The sequence below is a fragment of the Salmo trutta genome, chromosome 3 (assembly GCF_901001165.1).
Source record: "Salmo trutta chromosome 3, fSalTru1.1, whole genome shotgun sequence".
NCBI classification, from domain to species: domain Eukaryota; kingdom Metazoa; phylum Chordata; class Actinopteri; order Salmoniformes; family Salmonidae; genus Salmo; species Salmo trutta.
The window spans coordinates 19,786,382-19,805,342 of NC_042959.1; the positions used below are offsets into that span (position 1 = coordinate 19,786,382).

Genomic DNA, 18,961 nt, shown 5'->3' on the forward strand with positions numbered 1-18,961 from the left:
GTAATATAATGTTACCTAAATGGGTTCATATTTGTACAATTCTGAATTAAACTAGATATCTCTTGCTGAGACAATAGGTCTGCTGGAGTGTTCATGATGACTGAAACTTGAGACTTGGCAAGTGTTTGCTGACAATGTTCTTTCACTTTCAGAATGTACTGTTCAGGGTGTTAAGGAAACATTTTATTTTGTATTTACTTGCGTCAAAATGTTTGAGGGTACTAGACGTAAGAGGCATTATTTGCTGTTCAAAGACCTAGCTGGTGCAAAGCCCTCAGTTGTTGTGGTGGTGATAGCTGTGGAAAGCACTAAACCTGCTGAGGTCGTCAGAGCAGACCTAGCATCTTTATGGAAATGGTGAAAGTCTTTAAAATATATTATCTTTATGCATGTACTGTTGCTCACTCGTGTGTGTGTGTGTGTGTGTGTGTGTGTGTGTGTGTGTGTGTGTGTGTGTGTGTGTGTGAGAGAGAGAGAGAGAGAGAGAGAGAGCAGTGAATGGTAAACAACCTAGTGGCTGAGTGTGCGGTACAGCAGAACTTAGTTCTGTTTAAATAAAGAGAGAACCATCAGGTTTCGGGTGCTGCTACATTCCCCCAGTGCCAAGCGGCTGGCCTTGTTTTGCTATCTACACTGGAGCATTTCTGATGCCTTCCTTATTATAGGGGCAATCTGGGATTCAAACAACAACACATGGGGTATCCCAACACTTATTTTGTAGACATTACAAAAAGTTGAGTAAATCAACGGTTGGGTTGTGATGGGAACCACAGTGGAACTATGTTCATGAGGCATTTATACGCTTTATATTGTTCAGTCATTGGCTATTAAATGAGTGTACATAACATTGAGATCACCTGCTCTTTCCATGACATAGACCAGGGGTGTCACACTCCTTCTACAGAGGGCCTAGTGTCTGCAGGTGTTTGGTTTTTTCTTTCAATTAAGACCTAGACAACCAGGTGAGGGGAGTTCCTTACTAATTAGTGACCTTCATTCATCAATCAAGTACAAGGATGCAGCGAAAACCGCAGCCACTCGGCCCTCTGTGGAATGAGTATGACACGTGACATAGACTGACCAGGTGAATCAAAGTGGAAGTTATGATTCGTTGGAGTCAACATGAGCCAGCGTCCCTGTGGAATGCTTTCTACACCCTGTAGAGTCCACGCCTCGATGAATTCAGGCTGTTCTGAGTGCAACTCAATATTAGGAAGGTGTTCTTATAGTTTTGTACTCAGTGTACAGTATATAATTTATTGGAAAGTCCAAAAATAGGAGTACCTATCCCAGATGGTCCCTTTAACCGTTCGGAGAAAGAGGCAGTAGTTGATTTTCAGCTAAAGATTATTCACTGAGGGGCTAAATTCCTACTCCTATTGACTCAGGAAAGTGAAGATGTGGTCTATGTGAAAAGAAAACATGATGATTCATGTGAAAGAAAACCGAGAGTTTCCTGTGATCAGGAAAGTGTGTCACAATCCTTTATGAACAGTCAACATACACATGCGTGCAAGTACACACACGTGCACGAACATGCACACACGCGACATGTACACACACACACTGCTGCCGTTCAAACCCTCCTCTTTGTATACAGTGCCTTCAGAACGTATTCATATCCCTCGACTTGACTTATTCCACATTTTGTTGTTACAGCCTGAATTCAAAATGGATTAAGTTGATCTTCACACAATACCCCATAATGACAAAGTGAAACCATAAAAAATATATTTTTTGCTAATTTATTGAAAATAAAGTACAGAAATATCTAATTTACTTAAGTAGTCATACCCCAGTCTTTCTGGTTAAGTCTGAAAGAGCTTTCCACACCTGGATTATTTTCAGAATTATTCAAGCTTTGTCATATTGGTTGTTGATCATTGCTAGACAACCGTTTTCAGGCCTTGCCATAGATTTTCAAGTATATTTAAGTCATACCTGTAACTCCGCCACACAAGAACATTCACTGTCTTCTTGGTAAGCGACTCCATTGTAGATTTGGCGTTGTGTTGTAGGTTATTGTCCTGCTGAAAGATGAATGAATCTCCCAGTGTCTGTTGGAAAGCAGACTGAACCAAGTTTTCCTCTAGAATTTTTCCTGTGCTTAGCTCCATTCTGTTTATTTTTTATCCTGAAAAACTCCCCAGTCCTTAACGATTACAAGCATACAGTACCTTTAACATGATGCAGCCACCACTATACTTGAAAATATGGAGAGCGGTACTCAGTAGTGTGTTGTATTGGATTTGCCCCGAACATAACACTTGGTATTCATGACAAAAAGTTGATTGATTTGCCGCATTTTATGCAGTATTACTTTAGTGCCTTGTTGCAAACAGGATGCATGTTTTGGAGTGTTTTTATTCTGTACAGGCTTCCTTCTATTCACTCTGCCAAGTAGGTTAGTATTGTGGAGTAACTGCAATTAAACTCTGTAACTGTTTTATAGTTACAATGGTGAAATCGCTGAGTGGTTTCCTTCCTCTCCGGCAACTGAGTTTGGAATGACACATGTATCTGTGTAGTGACTGGGTGTATTGTTACACCATCCATAGTGTAGTTAATAACTTTACCATGCTCAAAGGGATATTCAATGTCTGCTTTGAATATCTACTAATAGGGGCCCTTGGTAAACTTCCCTAGTCTTTGTAGTTGAATCTGTATTTGAAGTTCACTGCTTGACTGAAGAGACCTTTCAGAGATGTGGGGCACAGAGATGAGGTAATCATTCAAAAATCATGTTAAACACTATTATTGCACACAGAGTGAGTCCATGCAACTTATTCTGTGACCTGTTAAGCAAATTTTTACTCCTGAGCATATTTAGGCTTGCCATAACACAGAAGTGAAATATGTATTGACTAAAGACATTTGAGCTTTTAGTTAATTCATTTTTTAAAAATCCACTTTGACCACTATGGGGTATTGTGCCTAGGCCAGTGACCAAAAAATCTGAGTATAATCAATTTTAAATTCAGGCTGTAACACAACAAAATGTGGAAAAAGTCAAGGGGTTTGAATACTTTCTGAAGGCACTGTATCAAGAAATATAACGAAAGACCTCCCTGCCATTTTGTCCAAAGCATTGAGCCCAGGTATCGAAGGAGCCAGCGGGCTTTGATGAAAGGATCATTCGGGAGGAAACCATCTAATATTTATGATTTGATTATTGTTGCATTTCTTGCCAATGGCTTGAGATTCTTTCTGTGAGTTTGGAAAAGGCTTTGTCATTGGCGAGATTGCAGTTGAGACATGTCCCTCTGTATGTTTGCCTTCGTAGCCAATCTCTCTGGGAGGTACTGGGAGTGATTTATTTAATGGATGCTGGAACACAGTGCCATTTCAAATTAATACATGTTTGGAGATAGGATGTTTTTCCCCCAGTGTTCCATGCAAGCTCCTCTCTTTGATAAATAGATAAAAACCGCAGTAGAGCAATTGCTGAATTATTCTTTCATCATGGATAAATCAATCCACCCCCACCCAGCTTTTCGAGTTTGGGCTTTCGTTGCAATTAATTCTTACCTGTGAACAATTGCAGTATAATCCCGCGGAGGCCCCCTCCACCTTGAAAAGGATACAAAGGCCTTATCCAGGATAAATACTTTATTGATCACTCAGAGCCCTTTGAATAGGTGATTATCTTAATACGGGGGCCATTGTTTGCATAGCACCATGATAGATGATTCCCCTCACCATGCATATCTTTCCAAGTAATCCTTGATTGTTAGAGCTAGGACGGCATTGGTGGCTGCACAAAGTAGGACTGAGATGAGGGGACCGACTGCTATCAACCTATCAACAGATTGGAAAAACCAGAGAAGTCAAGAGAAGATAACTGTAGAGACGAGAGGGGTGGCGACAGAGAGGATAGAGGGGTGGCGACAGAGAGGATGGAGGGGTGGCGACAGAGGATGGAGGGGTGGCGACAGAGGATGGAGGGGTGGCGACAGAGAGGAGAGAAGGGTGGCGACAGAGAGAATAGAGGGGTGGCGACAGAGAGGATAGAGGGGTGGCGACAGAGAGGAGAGAGGGGTGGCGACAGAGAGGATAGAGGGGTGGCGACAGAGGATAGAGGGGTGGCGACAGAGAGGATAGAGGGGTGGCGACAGAGAGGATAGAGGGGTGGCGACAGAGAGGATAGAGGGATGGTGACGGAGAGAAGAGAGGGATGGTGACAGAGAGAAGAGAGTGATGGTGACAGAGAGGATATAGGGATGGTGACAGAGAGGATAGAGGGATGGTGACAGAGGATAGAGGGATGGTGACGGAGAGAAGAGAGGGATGGTGACGGAGAGGATATAGGGATGGTGACGGAGAGAAGAGAGGGATGGTGACGGAGAGAAGAGAGGGATGGTGACGGAGAGAAGAGAGGGATGGTGACGGAGAGGATATAGGGATGGTGACGGAGAGAAGAGAGTGATGGTGACAGAGAGAAGAGAGTGATGGTGACAGAGAGGATATAGGGATGGTGACAGAGAGAAGAGAGGGATGGTGACAGAGAGAAGAGAGTGATGGTGACGGAGAGAAGAGAGTGATGGTGACAGAGAGGATAGAGGGATGGTGACAGAGAGAAGAGAGGGATGGTGACAGAGAGAAGGGAGTGATGGTGACGGAGAGAAGAGAGGGATGGTGACGGAGAGAAGAGAGGGATAGTGACAGAGAGGATATAGGGATGGTGACAGAGAGGATAGAGGGATGGTGACGGAGAGAAGAGAGTGATGGTGACAGAGAGGATAGAGGGATGGTGACGGAGAAAAGAGAGGGATGGTGACAGAGAGGATAGAGAGATGGTGACGGAGAGAAGAGAGGGATGGTGACGGAGAGAAGAGAGGGATGGTGACAGAGGATAGAGGGATGGTGACAGAGAGAAGAGAGGGATGGTGATGGAGAGAAGAGAGTGATGGTGACAGAGAGGATAGAGGGATGGTGACGGAGAGAAGAGAGTGATGGTGACAGAGGATATAGGGATGGTGACGGAGAGAAGAGAGAGGGATGGTCACAGAGAAGAGAGGGATGATGGCAGAAACGATAGAGGGATGGTGATAGAGGGATGGTTATGGAGAGAAGAGAGGGATGGTGACAAGCAAATAGAGGGATGGTGTGAAAGAGAGAAGATAGGGATGGTGACAGAGAGAAGAGGGATGGTGTAAAAGAGAGGACAGGGATGGTGACAGAGAGCAGAGATGGATGGTGACAGAAAAGGGAGGGATGGTGTAAAAGAGAGGACAGGGATGGTGACAGAGAGCAGAGATGGATGGTGACAGAGAAGGGAGGGATGGTGTAAAATAGAGAAGAGAGTGATGGTGTGCTTCAACAGGAAGTTCCTGGATAACAAGTGCCTTGCGCTCTTAGCAGGTGTTTAATTGAGGCTGGTGGGGTTAAATTGCTGCTTTATATGGCGATATGGCCAGATATGTGACCATGGGAAAGGTGCTGATGGTGACAATCCTATGGCTATTGGAGCAGAAGCATAATGTCCTGTTGCATTAACACTCATTACCATTAAACTATCAGTGACAATGTGTGCCCTTTCATCACAGCCTGACGCGTCAGCATGCGAACTGAACCACATGCTTGGTCTGTTGTAATCATGTAATTGTCTATGTCCTAGAGAGTGGTCAATTGTATTATGTGTAATCAACTCTGCTCCCTTTGAAATCTTCCCCTGATAGGGGCAGGGGGTGGGAATGTTGCCAATGACTTTGGTTAGTCTTCCAACAGCCCTATTCCACATCTGCTGCTGTTTATTGTCCTAAAATGGACACCATAATGCATTCTGTTGTGATTGAGGATTTAAAAAAGTACATTGTCAATGATAAGTCTACAGTAAGAGTATTCTTGATCATTCTTAAGACAAAGCAGAATGGAAAATATACATTGGAATATGAATGGATTTCTTCTCTCTGATATGATCATGTGGTTTCCTGTTGTCTTAGTCAACCTCTGGCTCCCCCACACATCAAGATAATGTAACCTTACAAGCCATTTGTTCCCAGGGAGGTCTGCGGGAATCTTGAGAGTTTGGCATGGCTCTGTGAGGTTAATAATAGTTGTTGTGTTTTTTATTTCATTTCCCTCTCTCTCTTCTCCCCCCTCAAACCAGCCATCCTGAAGTCAAGTCTTGACAGAAAACAATCTGTTTGAGCCGGTGAGGGCGAGGGGGGTCAGCCAGCACCGGTGCCCCTGCCTAGTGCAGCCCACCAGCCTCTGTCCTCTCCCTCCAATCTCTGTGAGGGAGGGAGGGAGGGAACAGAAAAAGGAGGAAGAGTTAGGGATTGCAGTCTGGTCGACTACCTCTGTCGGGTTTCATTCATTTAGAGCCGTACTATACCACTACATTATCTCTTTTGAATTCCTTTTCAAAGTCTTTGTGCTCGAGATTCGTGAAAAGGTTATCTACGGTTTTTTACATCTTCGGGACAGAAAAGGTGGCGTAAGACTGATATATGTTTGAGGGAGGTTGACACACAGGTCCAATGTAATAAATAGATGTAATTAAAGTGAAAGTTGCCTTTGAATTAACTTGAGTAAATAAGTTAAAAGGGTGAATAAATAACCTGTTTTCCAGTGCCAAAGTCCTAGTGATTTGTATTGACACAGCTATTTATTAAGGGGTTGCTAAAACACCTTGCAGTACTGCGCTGACATGTGGATGTATGATTCAATGCTGCTGAGATGCAGCCCGACAGATGTTACTCAGTGGGTAATCCCCCAACTCCCCCTCCCCAGTCCTGATTTAATATTTATATTTAAAGTACACATATATTATATTCATGGGTAAATACTGTGGTTTGATCCAATAGTTGTAAGATTCTGTAACACTTTACCGTAAGTAATTTGCCTTAAAAGCTTGACTTATTTACCCTAATGTAACTACACAGAAATAACTGTAGAAACAACATTTTATTTACATATAGTTGCAGCTTTATTGACCAATTTCTCTTGTCATCCTATGTGTGAATGGACAAATGAACTGAAATCTAGGTAAACAGCAGCGTAGTCCGTCTGACATGTTTGACATTCTTTATTTTGAAGTGCCGACCCACACTTAATAAAGCCAATGTGATTTACTGGAGAAGGTGGTATAGCTCTCCTTTTTTGTCAGAAATGCATTTTCCAAAGTCATTCAGTCTGCCCCCAAAGAAGAGTGAGGGGAAAATTAAATGTACTCTGGTAGAGAGGGGGAACCGAGCAAGGAAATGCTTGTAGGGATGAATGCATCAGTGAGCCAATTGCTCTAAAATTGCACAGGGTTTTAAGAGAGGGAGAGGGGAGGAAAGGGATGTGGCTTGCCCCTGCTCTCCAGCCCAAACGCCTCATTGAAAGGTCATGTAGGATCTCTGAAAGGCTTGTGCAGTTGTCTCTAAGGCACCACAATGGAGAATATGCTCCTAGCAGCCACTGTACTGGCCTTTTTCTCTCCAATTGTATTAGTCTAGTCTAGCACATTCACTTTTCCTTTCTCAAAGCTTTGTATTTTTTTATCCAGTTCTGTTTGATATGTATGCTTTACTGACGTGTGTTTTTAATGTTGTCTACTCAATGCATGGGCGTATATTCCTTTATGCATATTTATCAGAATGCCTCTCAGCCCATCATATCACTAGACATGTATGTGACCACTAACAAACTGAACTATATAATGCGTCTTTATCTGCCACTGTCATATGGTAAAAGCAAAGAAGGCTAAAGGCGGTTCCTGAAAGACTGAATGAAAGAGAGCTGAACGTTTACACATGCCCTCCTCCCCCAACAGCTCCCTGTATGGTTGGCTGTTTCATGCAGATCCTTTATTGTTGTGGCCTTTTCTAACATTCAAAGAACATTCTGTCCCAGCGTGGCTCAGTTGGTAAGAGCATGGCGCTAGAAATGCCAAGGGTCGTGGGTTGGAGGTCATCTATACTAAAATGTATGCACTCTCTTGTTGTCAGTCGCTTTGGGCTTTTGCTAAATGGTAAGAACAACTAATGCCGTGACTCACCCATGACTTCACCTCTCTCTCAGCTTCGAGACACTAAGTCGGCCGACCAAAACACAACGCTGCTCCACTTCCTGGCTGAGAAGTGTGAAGAAAAGTACCCGGAGATCCTGAGGTTCCCTGAAGAGCTGCAGCACGTGGAGAGTGCTAGCAAAGGTAAGCCAGTTCATCCTCTTTAAATAATGGTTGACACTGTCCTTATATGGACACTGTATCACTGGTCGAACCATAATTCTACACAGACACTCCTGAGGCATTAACAGTAGCTTATATTCTGATGTGAGAGATGGATGTACAACATACTGCAAAGTCGGAGAGTAATTAAAACTTGTTGTTTTCTGCTAAGGTCATACTTGCTTGTTTTGAATCGCTCAACATGCTGTTATTGGACCTTTCAAAGCTATATATTCAACAAACAAGATATATTCCTCCCCGGAAATATGTGCCTCTTGAAATTGGACGCTCTCACAGGAAATCACAAAAGATTTTCGACAAACATGCAATTTACTCCACACCTGCAATCATTCTAGGTGTTATGTCACCTTTACCAATTTACTGCCATGTTTCATTTCCTCATCTTCTTGTTTTGACCCCCCTGCATTGTGTTTTGTTAGTAACCAATAGAAATCTCTCGACAAGCCCACATTTTATAGCTGTGTCTTCCTTGGCTCCATTTCAATTAAGAAAGCTGTTGATTACAACTATGATGTCATTTGCTTGTGTTTTCATCAAAGTATTTTGTTCACCTTCTCCCCCACCAGTATCCTCGCTAATCGAACAGAATTCCTTTTGAGCGATATAAATCTGGTTAAATCAAATTGTAATTGGCCAATGGTATTTGCTTTGTCTCGGCATTATAACATTGATCCAGAGTTATCCGACTTGTTTTTAAATGCTTCTTTTGGGAGCTAGAGCTTAAACCAGGAGGCTTCGAGGCATTTTACAGCTTGATTTAGACACGCCCATGTTTTATAGAGTGACGCAAGAGATTACGCCCAACAAGGTTAAGATACTTTAATTAGGTCTGTTGCATCCGATGGAATAAAACTTCCTAATGGCCAGAGAGCCCCTCTTAATCCCTTGTGGCCAGAGAGCCCCTCTTAATCCCTTGTGGCCAGAGAGCCCCTCTTAATCCATTAAAATGGCGCCGGAAGTAATGGCAGCAGTTTTATGATCGCCCAACCAATTGTGTTTTTTTTCTTCCTTATTTGTAACTTATTTTGTACAAAATGTTTCTGCAGCCGTATCTTACGGCAAAAAAGAGCTTCTGGATATGAAGATAGCGATCAATCACCTCGGATTAGACAAAAAAATAATTCTTCAACAAGCAGGACACACAGGACATTCTCCGAACAACCGACAAGGCCAACATCCCAGTTATTTGCAAGAGGAAGAGACGCAGGTACAGAGGACACAGAGCGGGATGCCTTGTAAGGATCTGCAGAAGGCGAGTGGGAAAGCTGCCGTTACCGTCAATATTACTCGCCAACGTGCGATCATTGGACAATAAATTAGATGAGGCACTATCACGAATATTCTACCAACGGGACATCAAAAACTGTAATATCTTATGTTTTATCACCAACAAACTAGAATGGTCCAACACACCAAGAAAGTCGTGAAGAGGGCACGATAAAGCCTATTCCCCCTCAGGAAACGAAAAAGATTTGGCATCGGTCCTCAGATCCTCAAAAGGTTCTACAGCTGCAACATCGAGAGCATCCTGACTGGTTGCATTACTGCCTGGTAAGGCAATTGCTCGGTCTCCAACCGCAATGCCCTACAGAGGGTAGTGTGTACGGCCCAGTACATCACTGGGGCTAAGCTGCCTGCCATCCAGGACCTCTACACCAGGTGGTGTCAGAGGAAGGCCCTAAAAATTGTCAAAGACCCCAGCCACCCCAGTCATAGACTGTTCTCTCTACTACCGCATGGCAAGCTGTACCAGAGTGCAAAGTCTAGGTTAAAAAGGCTTCTCAACAGTTTTTACCCCCAAGGCATAAGACTCCTGAACAGGTAATCAAATGGCTACCTGGACTATTTGCATTGTGTGCCCCCCCAATCCCTCTTTTTACGCTGCTGCTACTCTCTGTGTATCATATATGCATAGTCACTTTAACTATACATTCATGTACATACTACCTCAATTGGCCCGACCAACCAGTGCCCCCGCACATTGGCTAAACGGTCTATGTGCACTGTGTCCCGCAGCCCACCACCCGCCAACCCCTCTTTTACGCTCCTGCTTCTCTCTGTTCATCATCTATGCATAGTCACTTTAGCCATATCTACCTGTACGTACTACCTCAATCAGCCCGACTAACCGGTGCCTGTATATAGCCTCGCTACTGTTATAGCCTCGCTACTTTATATAGCTTCGCTACTGTTATTTTTCACTGTCTTTTTTTACTGTTGTTTTTATTTCTTTACTTACCTATTGTTCACCTAATACCTTTTTTGCACTGTTGGTTAGAGCCTGTAAGTAAGCATTTCACTGTAAGGTCTACACCTGTTGTATTCGGCACACGTGACAAATAAACTTTGATTTGATTTGTGTTGTAAAAATCGGGAATATTCTTCTGTTCAGGAAGAGGGCCCCGGCAGATTCAATATGCATGGTATCTGGCAGCAGTTTCAGTGGCCAATGGGAGAAGGACTTTAATAGAGCACAAGGGATTTGTATGCGTTCCGAGATGACCACCAGGAAAGGTTAACAGGCCGGATGGGAGGCATGGTGTGGATGACAGGACAGAACGGTGGCTTTAATGCACTAGGCATTATTGTCTATCTGCCATTGTGGATTGGCGTTGAGAATAAGAGAACATGGCTGCCATTTGTGGTGCGGAAGTGGTGTATTTACAGCTCAAATGGCGTAATTACCTCAAGAGTAAACATGCTACAGTGTTCCCACCTTTGAATTAAGTTATTTATCTGACACGTATGAAAGTTAGTCTCCCTAGGCAATCTGGCACGTAAGCATTTGCCACCTCATTGTGTCTGGGAATAGACTTGTTTGTCTGACTGCCTGTCAATAAGTTCATTTCATTCTCAAGTATTTGGTGGAGAATCCCCAGAGGCGTATTTACTTTGTTAGTTTCCTATTTGGTTATTTAATCGAATTCCCGCTAATTATGTGCTCGACTGACGCAGCGAGGCAGCTATTGTTGAAGTGGACCAGAACCAGCCTTCATTATGGATATAGATGGATTAGTGTACGGCTCAAACTGTCAACGTGTATCAACTCATTCAAGTCCATTCAGGGACAATCAATTCTTGTACATGCTTGTTAGTTCAATTGGGTGAGACTGATAAGCCATTGGTTGACTCAATTCATTATGGCAAACACCAGTGGACAACACATACATAACACCAAGGAGAAGGCTATATGGGATATAAAGCTGTTTACCTCACAGTGCTTTCCGTAGACCCTGTATTTTAATTATAGGTCAAACGTGATATACAACACGATAACCGTATTATCCATGGACATTTTAGGGTAAAACCAAGAAAACTAGCCATTTAAAGGCCCAGTACAGTCAAAAATGTGATTACCCTGTGTTTTATATATATATTTTATTTCTACACTGAGGTTGGAATAATACTATGAAATTGTGAAAATTATGATAATAGCCTTTTAGTGTAAGAGCTGTTCGAAAAGACGACCTGAAATTTCAGCCTGTTTTGGTGGGGTGGAGTTTTGGCCTGCCTGGTGACATCAACAGGTGGTAATTTAGTTAATTTACTGATACGAAAGAGACAATCCAATCCTCTCTGCCAATAACAGCTACACTGAACAAAAATATAAGCACAACATGTTGGTCCCATGTTTGAAGAGCTAAAATAAAAGATGCCAGAAATGTACCTTCCATACGCACAAAAAGCCTATTTCTCTCAAATGTTGCACACAAATTTGCTTACCGTAATTTCCGGACTATTGAGCGCACATAAGCCGCACCCACTGAATTTAAAAAAATATATTATTCTGAACATAAATAGGCCGCACATGTCTATAAGCCGCAGGTGCCTACCGGTACATTGAAACAAATGAACTTTACACAGGCTTTAACGAAACACGGCTTGTAACAAAAATAAATAGGCTTTAACGAAACACGGCTTGTAACAAAAATAAATAGGCTTTAACGAAACACGGCTTGTAACAAAAATAAATAGGCTTTAACGAAACACGGCTTGTAACAAAAATAAATAGGCTTTAACGAAACACGGCTTAAAATAAAAAATTTGCAGTAAGCTTTAGTTGTCTTTTTGCACTGAGTCAATTCCTCACGCTGCTGTTTCCAACGTCTTATCATCGACTCATTAAGACCAAGCTCCCGTGCAGCAGCTCTATTTCCTTTTCCAACAGCCAGATCAATCGCCTTCAACTTGAAAGCTGCATCATATGCATTTCTCCGTGTCTTTGCCATGATGAGGGTGACAAATGACTACCGTAATCAGAATGATGGGAAGTTTGAGAGCGCTCGATTTAATCTAAACAGTAAACAATAAAGTTCTTTGACCTTAACCCGTTCCGCAATTTCATTGGTCTAATGAAAGCTTCATGCCGCCAAAAAACTGAGCACGTCACAGAATGTGTTTTTTTGGGGGGGGGAAATTGAAAGCGGGAAAAATCCATATATTAGCCGCGTCATTGTTTAAGCCGCGAGGTTCAAAGCGTGGGAAAAAAGTTGCGGCTTATAGTCCGGAAATTACGGTACATCCCTGTTATTGAGCATTTCTCCTTTTCCAAGGTAATCCATCCACCTAACAGATGTGGCATATCAAGAAGCGGATTAAACAGTATGATCATTACACAGGTGCAGCTTGTGCTGGTGAGACTAAAAGACCACTCTAAAATGTGCAGTTTTGCCACAGATGTCGCAAGTTTTGAGGGAGCATGCAATTGACATGCTGACTGCAGGAATGTCCACCAGAGCTGTTGCCTGCTCGTCATAACATTTTCATTTCTCTACCACCATTAGAGAATTTGTCAGTACCTCCATCCGGCCTCACAAATGCGGGATCGTCTGAGACCAGCCACCCGGACTGCTGAAACTGTGGGTTTGCACAACAAAATAATTTCTGCACAAACTGTCAGAAACAGTCTCAGGGAAGATCATCTGCATGCTTGTCATCCTCACCAGTGTCTTGACCTGACTGAAGTTCTGCGTCGTAACCGACTTCAGTTGGCAAATGCTCACCTTCGATAGCCACTGGCACACTGGAGAAGTGTGCTCTTCACGGATGAATCCCAGTTTCAACTGTACCAGGAAGATGGCAGACATTGTGTATGGTGTCGTGTGGGCGAGTGGTTTGCTGATGTCAATGTTCTGAACAGAGTGCCTCATGGTGGACAACGAACACAATTTCATTTTATTGATGGCAATTTGATAATGCACAGCCCCATGTCGCAAGGATCTGTACACAATTCCTGGAAACTGAATATGTTCCAGTTCTTCCATGGCCAGCATACTCACCAGACATGTCACCCATTGAGCATGTTTGAGATGCTCTGAAACGACATGTGCGATAGCTTGTTCCAGTATCCAGCAACTTCGCACAGCCATTGAAGGGGAGTGGGACTACATTCCACAGGCCACGATCAACTGCCTGATCAACGCTATGCAGAAGAGATGAGGCGCTGCATGAGACAAATGGTGGTCACACCGGATACTGACTGGTTTTCTGATCCACTCCCCTACTTTGTTTTTAAGGTATTCATGGATTAGGTCCTAATTCATTTATTTCAATTGACTGATTTCCTTATATGAACTGTAACTCAGTAAAATATTTGAAATTGTTGCATGTTGCATTTGTATTTTGGTTCAGTGTAGTTTTCAGTTTTCCCTTCCCCACTCAGACCACACCCAGACAGTCCTAGCAAAATTGCTTTAGAAATTTCTATTTTCTAAGTGATTGAAAACAATCACAGGAAGGTACTTAATTGCTACACATAAATTATTTGATATTGATATAAAAATGTCTGCATTGGACCTTTAAGAGCAGATGATTCCATAGTGAGAGAGAGAGAGAAATCGTTTGATTTGGAAAAATATTTTCTTATTGTGCGTATTGGTCAGCCAGACAGCATTGGTTTGAATCATGAAGTGATGTGTTTCTTCAGTTTTGACAGAAGTCCGCCTCCACAGGTGAAGCCAAAAGGAATGAGATGATTGAGTCACCCACTCTAACAAAAAATGCACCGTCTCTCACTCCAACAAGAAACATGACACAATGATCTCTGTTTTAAAAGACAATTCTTAGTGTCTTCTCATTTTCCTTTTCCCCGTACCAACGAGAGACCTCTTTGGTCACCAACGCTCAAGTTTTATTCTGTTGTTTTCGGGTGCTTTTAAGGGCCGTTTGAGATGCCGGAGAGGACCAAAACAAAGAAGCTCAAATCGCAGCTGTCTAGCCTCACTAAAGCTCATTTAATCAGAGAACACTTTGAGGCTGGAACACAAGGCTGGAACACCACGATGGCTGGGCCACGCGTTAGCTTGATTCGAGTCTGGAAGAGCTTTAACACTCGTGTAGAACAACGGGGCCCATCTGAATAATTTATAGACTATCTTCCAGATCTTTTACAAGGCTTTTTGGTCTCCTGTCAGGTAAATTGGTAGAAGAACATGGGAAAAAGATTGCTTCCTTAACTGGGTACACTGTTCACCCTAACCCCGAGCAATATCTAGTTGTCATCTCTCATTCTCCTCTCTGTTAGGCATCTCTCTCTCCTTCATCGCTACAGTGCATTAGAGCCACTTTGTTTCCTCGTCTCCACTAAAATAACTTTCTAGTTTCTCCTTTTGTTATTCTTTTTCTACTTGGCCCATGGCTGGCAGCATGCTGGAAAGGAAATGTGTATCTAGGATTCCACTTCCTCTCCCTTTATCCCCCTTCACTTCCTCTCATTTTATCCCCCATCACGTCATCTCTCTTTATCCCCATCACCTCCTCTTTTTATCCCTGTCTCCCTCATCACTTCCTCTCTCTTCAACCCCGTCTCCCCTATCACTTCCTCTCTCTTTATCAACAACTCCCCATCTCTTCCTCTCTCTTTATCCCTGTCTCCCCCATCTCTTCCTCTCTCTTTATCCCTGTCTCCCCCATCACTTCCTCCCTCTTTATCCCTGTCTCCCCCATCACTTCCTGACTCTTTATCCCTGTCTCCCCCATCACTTCCTCCCTCTTTATCCCTGTCTCCCCCATCACTTCCTGACTCTTTATCCCTGTCTCCCCATCAATTCCTCTCTCTTTATCCCCGTCTCCAACATCAATACCTCTCTCTATATCCCCGTCTCCACCATCACTTTCTCTCTGTGCCACCCAACTTTCCTTCTGACAAGCTATTACAAATAGAACCTCCCCCTGCCTGTCCCACTACCACTACAACTTGGAAAATGTTGTTGTGTGTTGAATCATTATTTGACTTATTATTTTCAGCTGAAGTAGACCCCTCGCCTCTGTGGTGACTACCACCACCCTCTGTTGTGATCTGTAGCTGAGGTGAGGCCAGGTGACCTAGTCAACCTGTACAGCCAGAGGCTCTGAGCCTGCAAATTTCTGCTTGTTGCATCAAGGGCCGTGGGGGAAACGGGGGTTGGCCGGTCAGAAGGTGGTGTGGTGAGGAGGAGGGGGTTCAAACATTATAATAATCACAAGCTCATCTACAAACGGCTGGAGCCTGCACACTTAATATACCTGATTGAAAAGAGCAATCAGTTCCGGCTGATTTCCCTGAGAAAGGCTTTTTGGCAGTTCCTTTCCCTTGATTGTCCACTCCAGAGGGACTCTCTCTCTCCCCAAGTCTCTAACATCTACTGCTCCTCAGAGAGAGAAAAAAAAATAAGAGAGAGAAAGAGAAAAAAGAGTGAGAGAGAAAAGAGAGAGACAGGCAGAGAGAAGACTGGTAGCCCTGACTTTGTCTGCTCTATTGCAGGCTGAGCCTCCCTTAAGCACATTATGCTGCCTTTTCCCAACTGCTTCACTTCATGTTAATTGCCTTATATTGTTTCTATTTAATGTTATGCTTCTGTCATGACAAATTCAAATCGAAAAGAAAGATAATGGCTAATCAATGAAAACTGGATCCTTGTACAATCCACTCCGGGTCGAGTGGCGTACTTTGGCATTTTCTGGCAATCATTAATGTGATTCAATAAGATGCCCTTTTAATCATTTTCATTTGGTTTGATTGTATTACTTTTTGCAGAATATCATTTGCATTCTGATTCATTCCTTATAAAATATTAGAGAAATCAATGTTATGTTTATCTATAGTTGGTGTATTAGAGAAATGAGTCGATAAATACACTTGCCTTCAGAACTAAAATGGTCGCCTTGACTGAAATCTCAGTAGCATTTCCTGTAGAGCGGTGTAAAAGCCATCTGGTTTTCTGAGTCATAGTGTGGTCATAGAGTTGTGTGGATGCACAACTTAATTACACATGCAACCCTGCATGCTTGTGAATTATAAATGCAACACGCTAACGAGATGATAGATCTGCATGTGGACTCCCAGCAGGTCGACTACTCTCCCCTTCCCTGACACACATGATAGCATCTCTTATTACCTCAGAAGCTGTCTCCCCATAGGGAGTAGCTTTTGAGGCAGGTAGAGGTCAGTGATAACTGGAGCCCGGCCCAGCACACACAACTGTCCTCGCAGGAGACTAGACCCTTCTCTCTGTGGACTCGCCCATCATCAATGGCTCACCTGCCTCAAGGTCACTGCTAATTAGAAGCCAGATGTTCACCCAGAGAGACTCACAGGGGCATGGAATTTGCTGAGTCTCAAGGAGGGCCTGGGACAAGCGGACTGATGACCATGAGGACTGACATTGCGGGGTTGTTGTGCTGTTTTTACATAAATTCCCTATTCTTACACACTTTTGTTCTGTTTTGTATAGACTATGTACTTGTTTCAGCCCAGAAGTTAGACAAGTGGACCATTTAACCAGAAGGTTGCTAATTTGAAACAGGGGCTTTGCAATATGGGAGATGAACTGGCAACCCAAAGGCTGCTAGTCAAGGCACTTAACGCCTCCATGTTCCAAATGTATTGCATGTATTCATTGAGGTTGAGTTGGCATGCCAGTAGTTTTGAGATGAAATAATGTCACTGTAGCATGCTTTCATGTATTCCAGGTGCACACTCATATTGGTTTGATGGAGCGGGTTGTGAACCGAAGACTTGAAAATTAATGGAAGTGATCATCTGATTAATTATATTACCCTTTAAAAATAATGCTAATCTTTTGAGCTTGTCCAACATATTTATCCCATCCCGATAATATAGTAGACAAATAAGTCTATATACAATGTGAGCAAATGAGGTGAGATGTGTAGATGACCTGGAGCCAGTGGGTTCAGCGACGAGTATGAAGCGAGGCATGTATACTATATACTATATACTGCAGCTACAGTATATGAATTTGGTGCTGTTTTTCATTGACTATCCCATCTAATGTAGCAAATTGGATGGGTAAGGTGATAAACTTGATGTTTTGGAGCTTTATGTCCATTGACCTTCTGCCAACAGTGATAGGTCATAGAGTGATAGCAAGGTAGTAAGACCATGGGTGTTTCTCAAAATGCATACTACCGTGCTCCAATCATGCAAATTGGAGCACACGAGGGTCGGAGTATGAGTCCAAATCAAAGTATGCGAAACGGAGCACGAAGGGCACTTCTAGAATGTATACTCTGTTTACAAGCTTCAACTAAAAGTATGCAAAGAAATATGATGCAACCACGTATAAAATGATGAAACATTTATTGAAATCAATGGCAGCCATTATTTGAGCTGAAGAGAGAGATAATACACTCCGACTTCAGAAGGAGAAATTGTCTATTAACATTTCATATGTTGCCTGACTAGAATATTTTATATTGATACGTTAATACATCTCACATAGTATTAGTTTTATGATATTTTTGCCTGTTAAACTATCTGATTAGCTACATTATTACGATTCACATAAAGCTAGCTGATAGTTATGAAGTAAAACCGTTTCTTTGTGTATATTTTGTTTTGTCTCTATTGCCATTGTTGTCCTGGCTGGAAGACGGTTCAGTGAATGGGTAAATCCATAGTAAGTGAATAGGGCTAACTGGCTAGCTAGCTAGCCATGAAGAATTGGTAGATACGCACGGAAAATGTACGTGTACCTTGCGTAATATTAGTTTTAGGTCATATTTGCCTGTTTAACTAGCTGGCTAGCTAGATTATTATGATTCACATACAGTGCATTTGGAAAGTATTCAGACCCCTTTACTTTTTCAACATTTTGTTATGTTACAGCCTTACTCTCATCAATCTACACACAATACCCCATAATGACAAAGCAAAAACAGATTACTAGAAATTCTACTAGAGCAAGCCGGCAGGTCAAACTGAGCAATCGGGGGAGAAGGGTTTTGGTCAGGGAGATGACCAAGAACCCGATGGTCACTCCGACTGAGCTCTAGAGTTCCTCTGTGGAGATGGGAGAACCTTCCAGAAGGACAACCATCTCTGCAGCACTCCACCAATCAGGCCTTTATGGTAGAGTGGCCAGACGGAAGCCACTCCTCAGTAACAGCCCGCTTGTAATTTTCCGTAAGGCATCTAAGGACTCTCAGACCATGACCATGAGAAACAAGATTCTCTGGTCTGAGGAAACCAAGATTGAACTATTTGGCCTGAATGCCAAGCGTCAAGTCTGGAGGAACCCTGGCACCATCCCTACGGTGAAGCATGGTGGTGATGGCATCATGCTGTGGGGATATTTTTCAACGGCAGGGACTGAGAGACTAGTCAGGATTGAGGCAAAGGTGAACGGAGCAAAGTACAGAGAGATCCTTGATGGAAACCTGCTCCAGTGCGCTCAGGACCTCAGACTGGGGAGACGGTTCACCTTCCAACAGGACAACAACCCTAGACACACAGCCAAGACAAAGCAGGAGTGGCTTCAGGACAAGTCTCGGAATGTCGAGATC

The 18,961-nt window shown here is 43.1% G+C and overlaps 1 protein-coding gene across 4 annotated transcripts in view; it reads left to right on the top strand.

Moving 5' to 3' along the window:
* Positions 1-18,961, top strand: part of diaph2 (diaphanous-related formin 2) — a 706,015-nt gene that overhangs the window by 441,529 nt on the left and 245,525 nt on the right. For all 4 annotated transcript variants that reach the window (XM_029725953.1, XM_029725962.1, XM_029725944.1 and 1 more), the window contains one exon: positions 8,011-8,140. In XM_029725953.1, the coding sequence (XP_029581813.1) occupies positions 8,011-8,140 (130 nt within the window). The remainder of the gene's footprint in view (positions 1-8,010; positions 8,141-18,961) is intronic.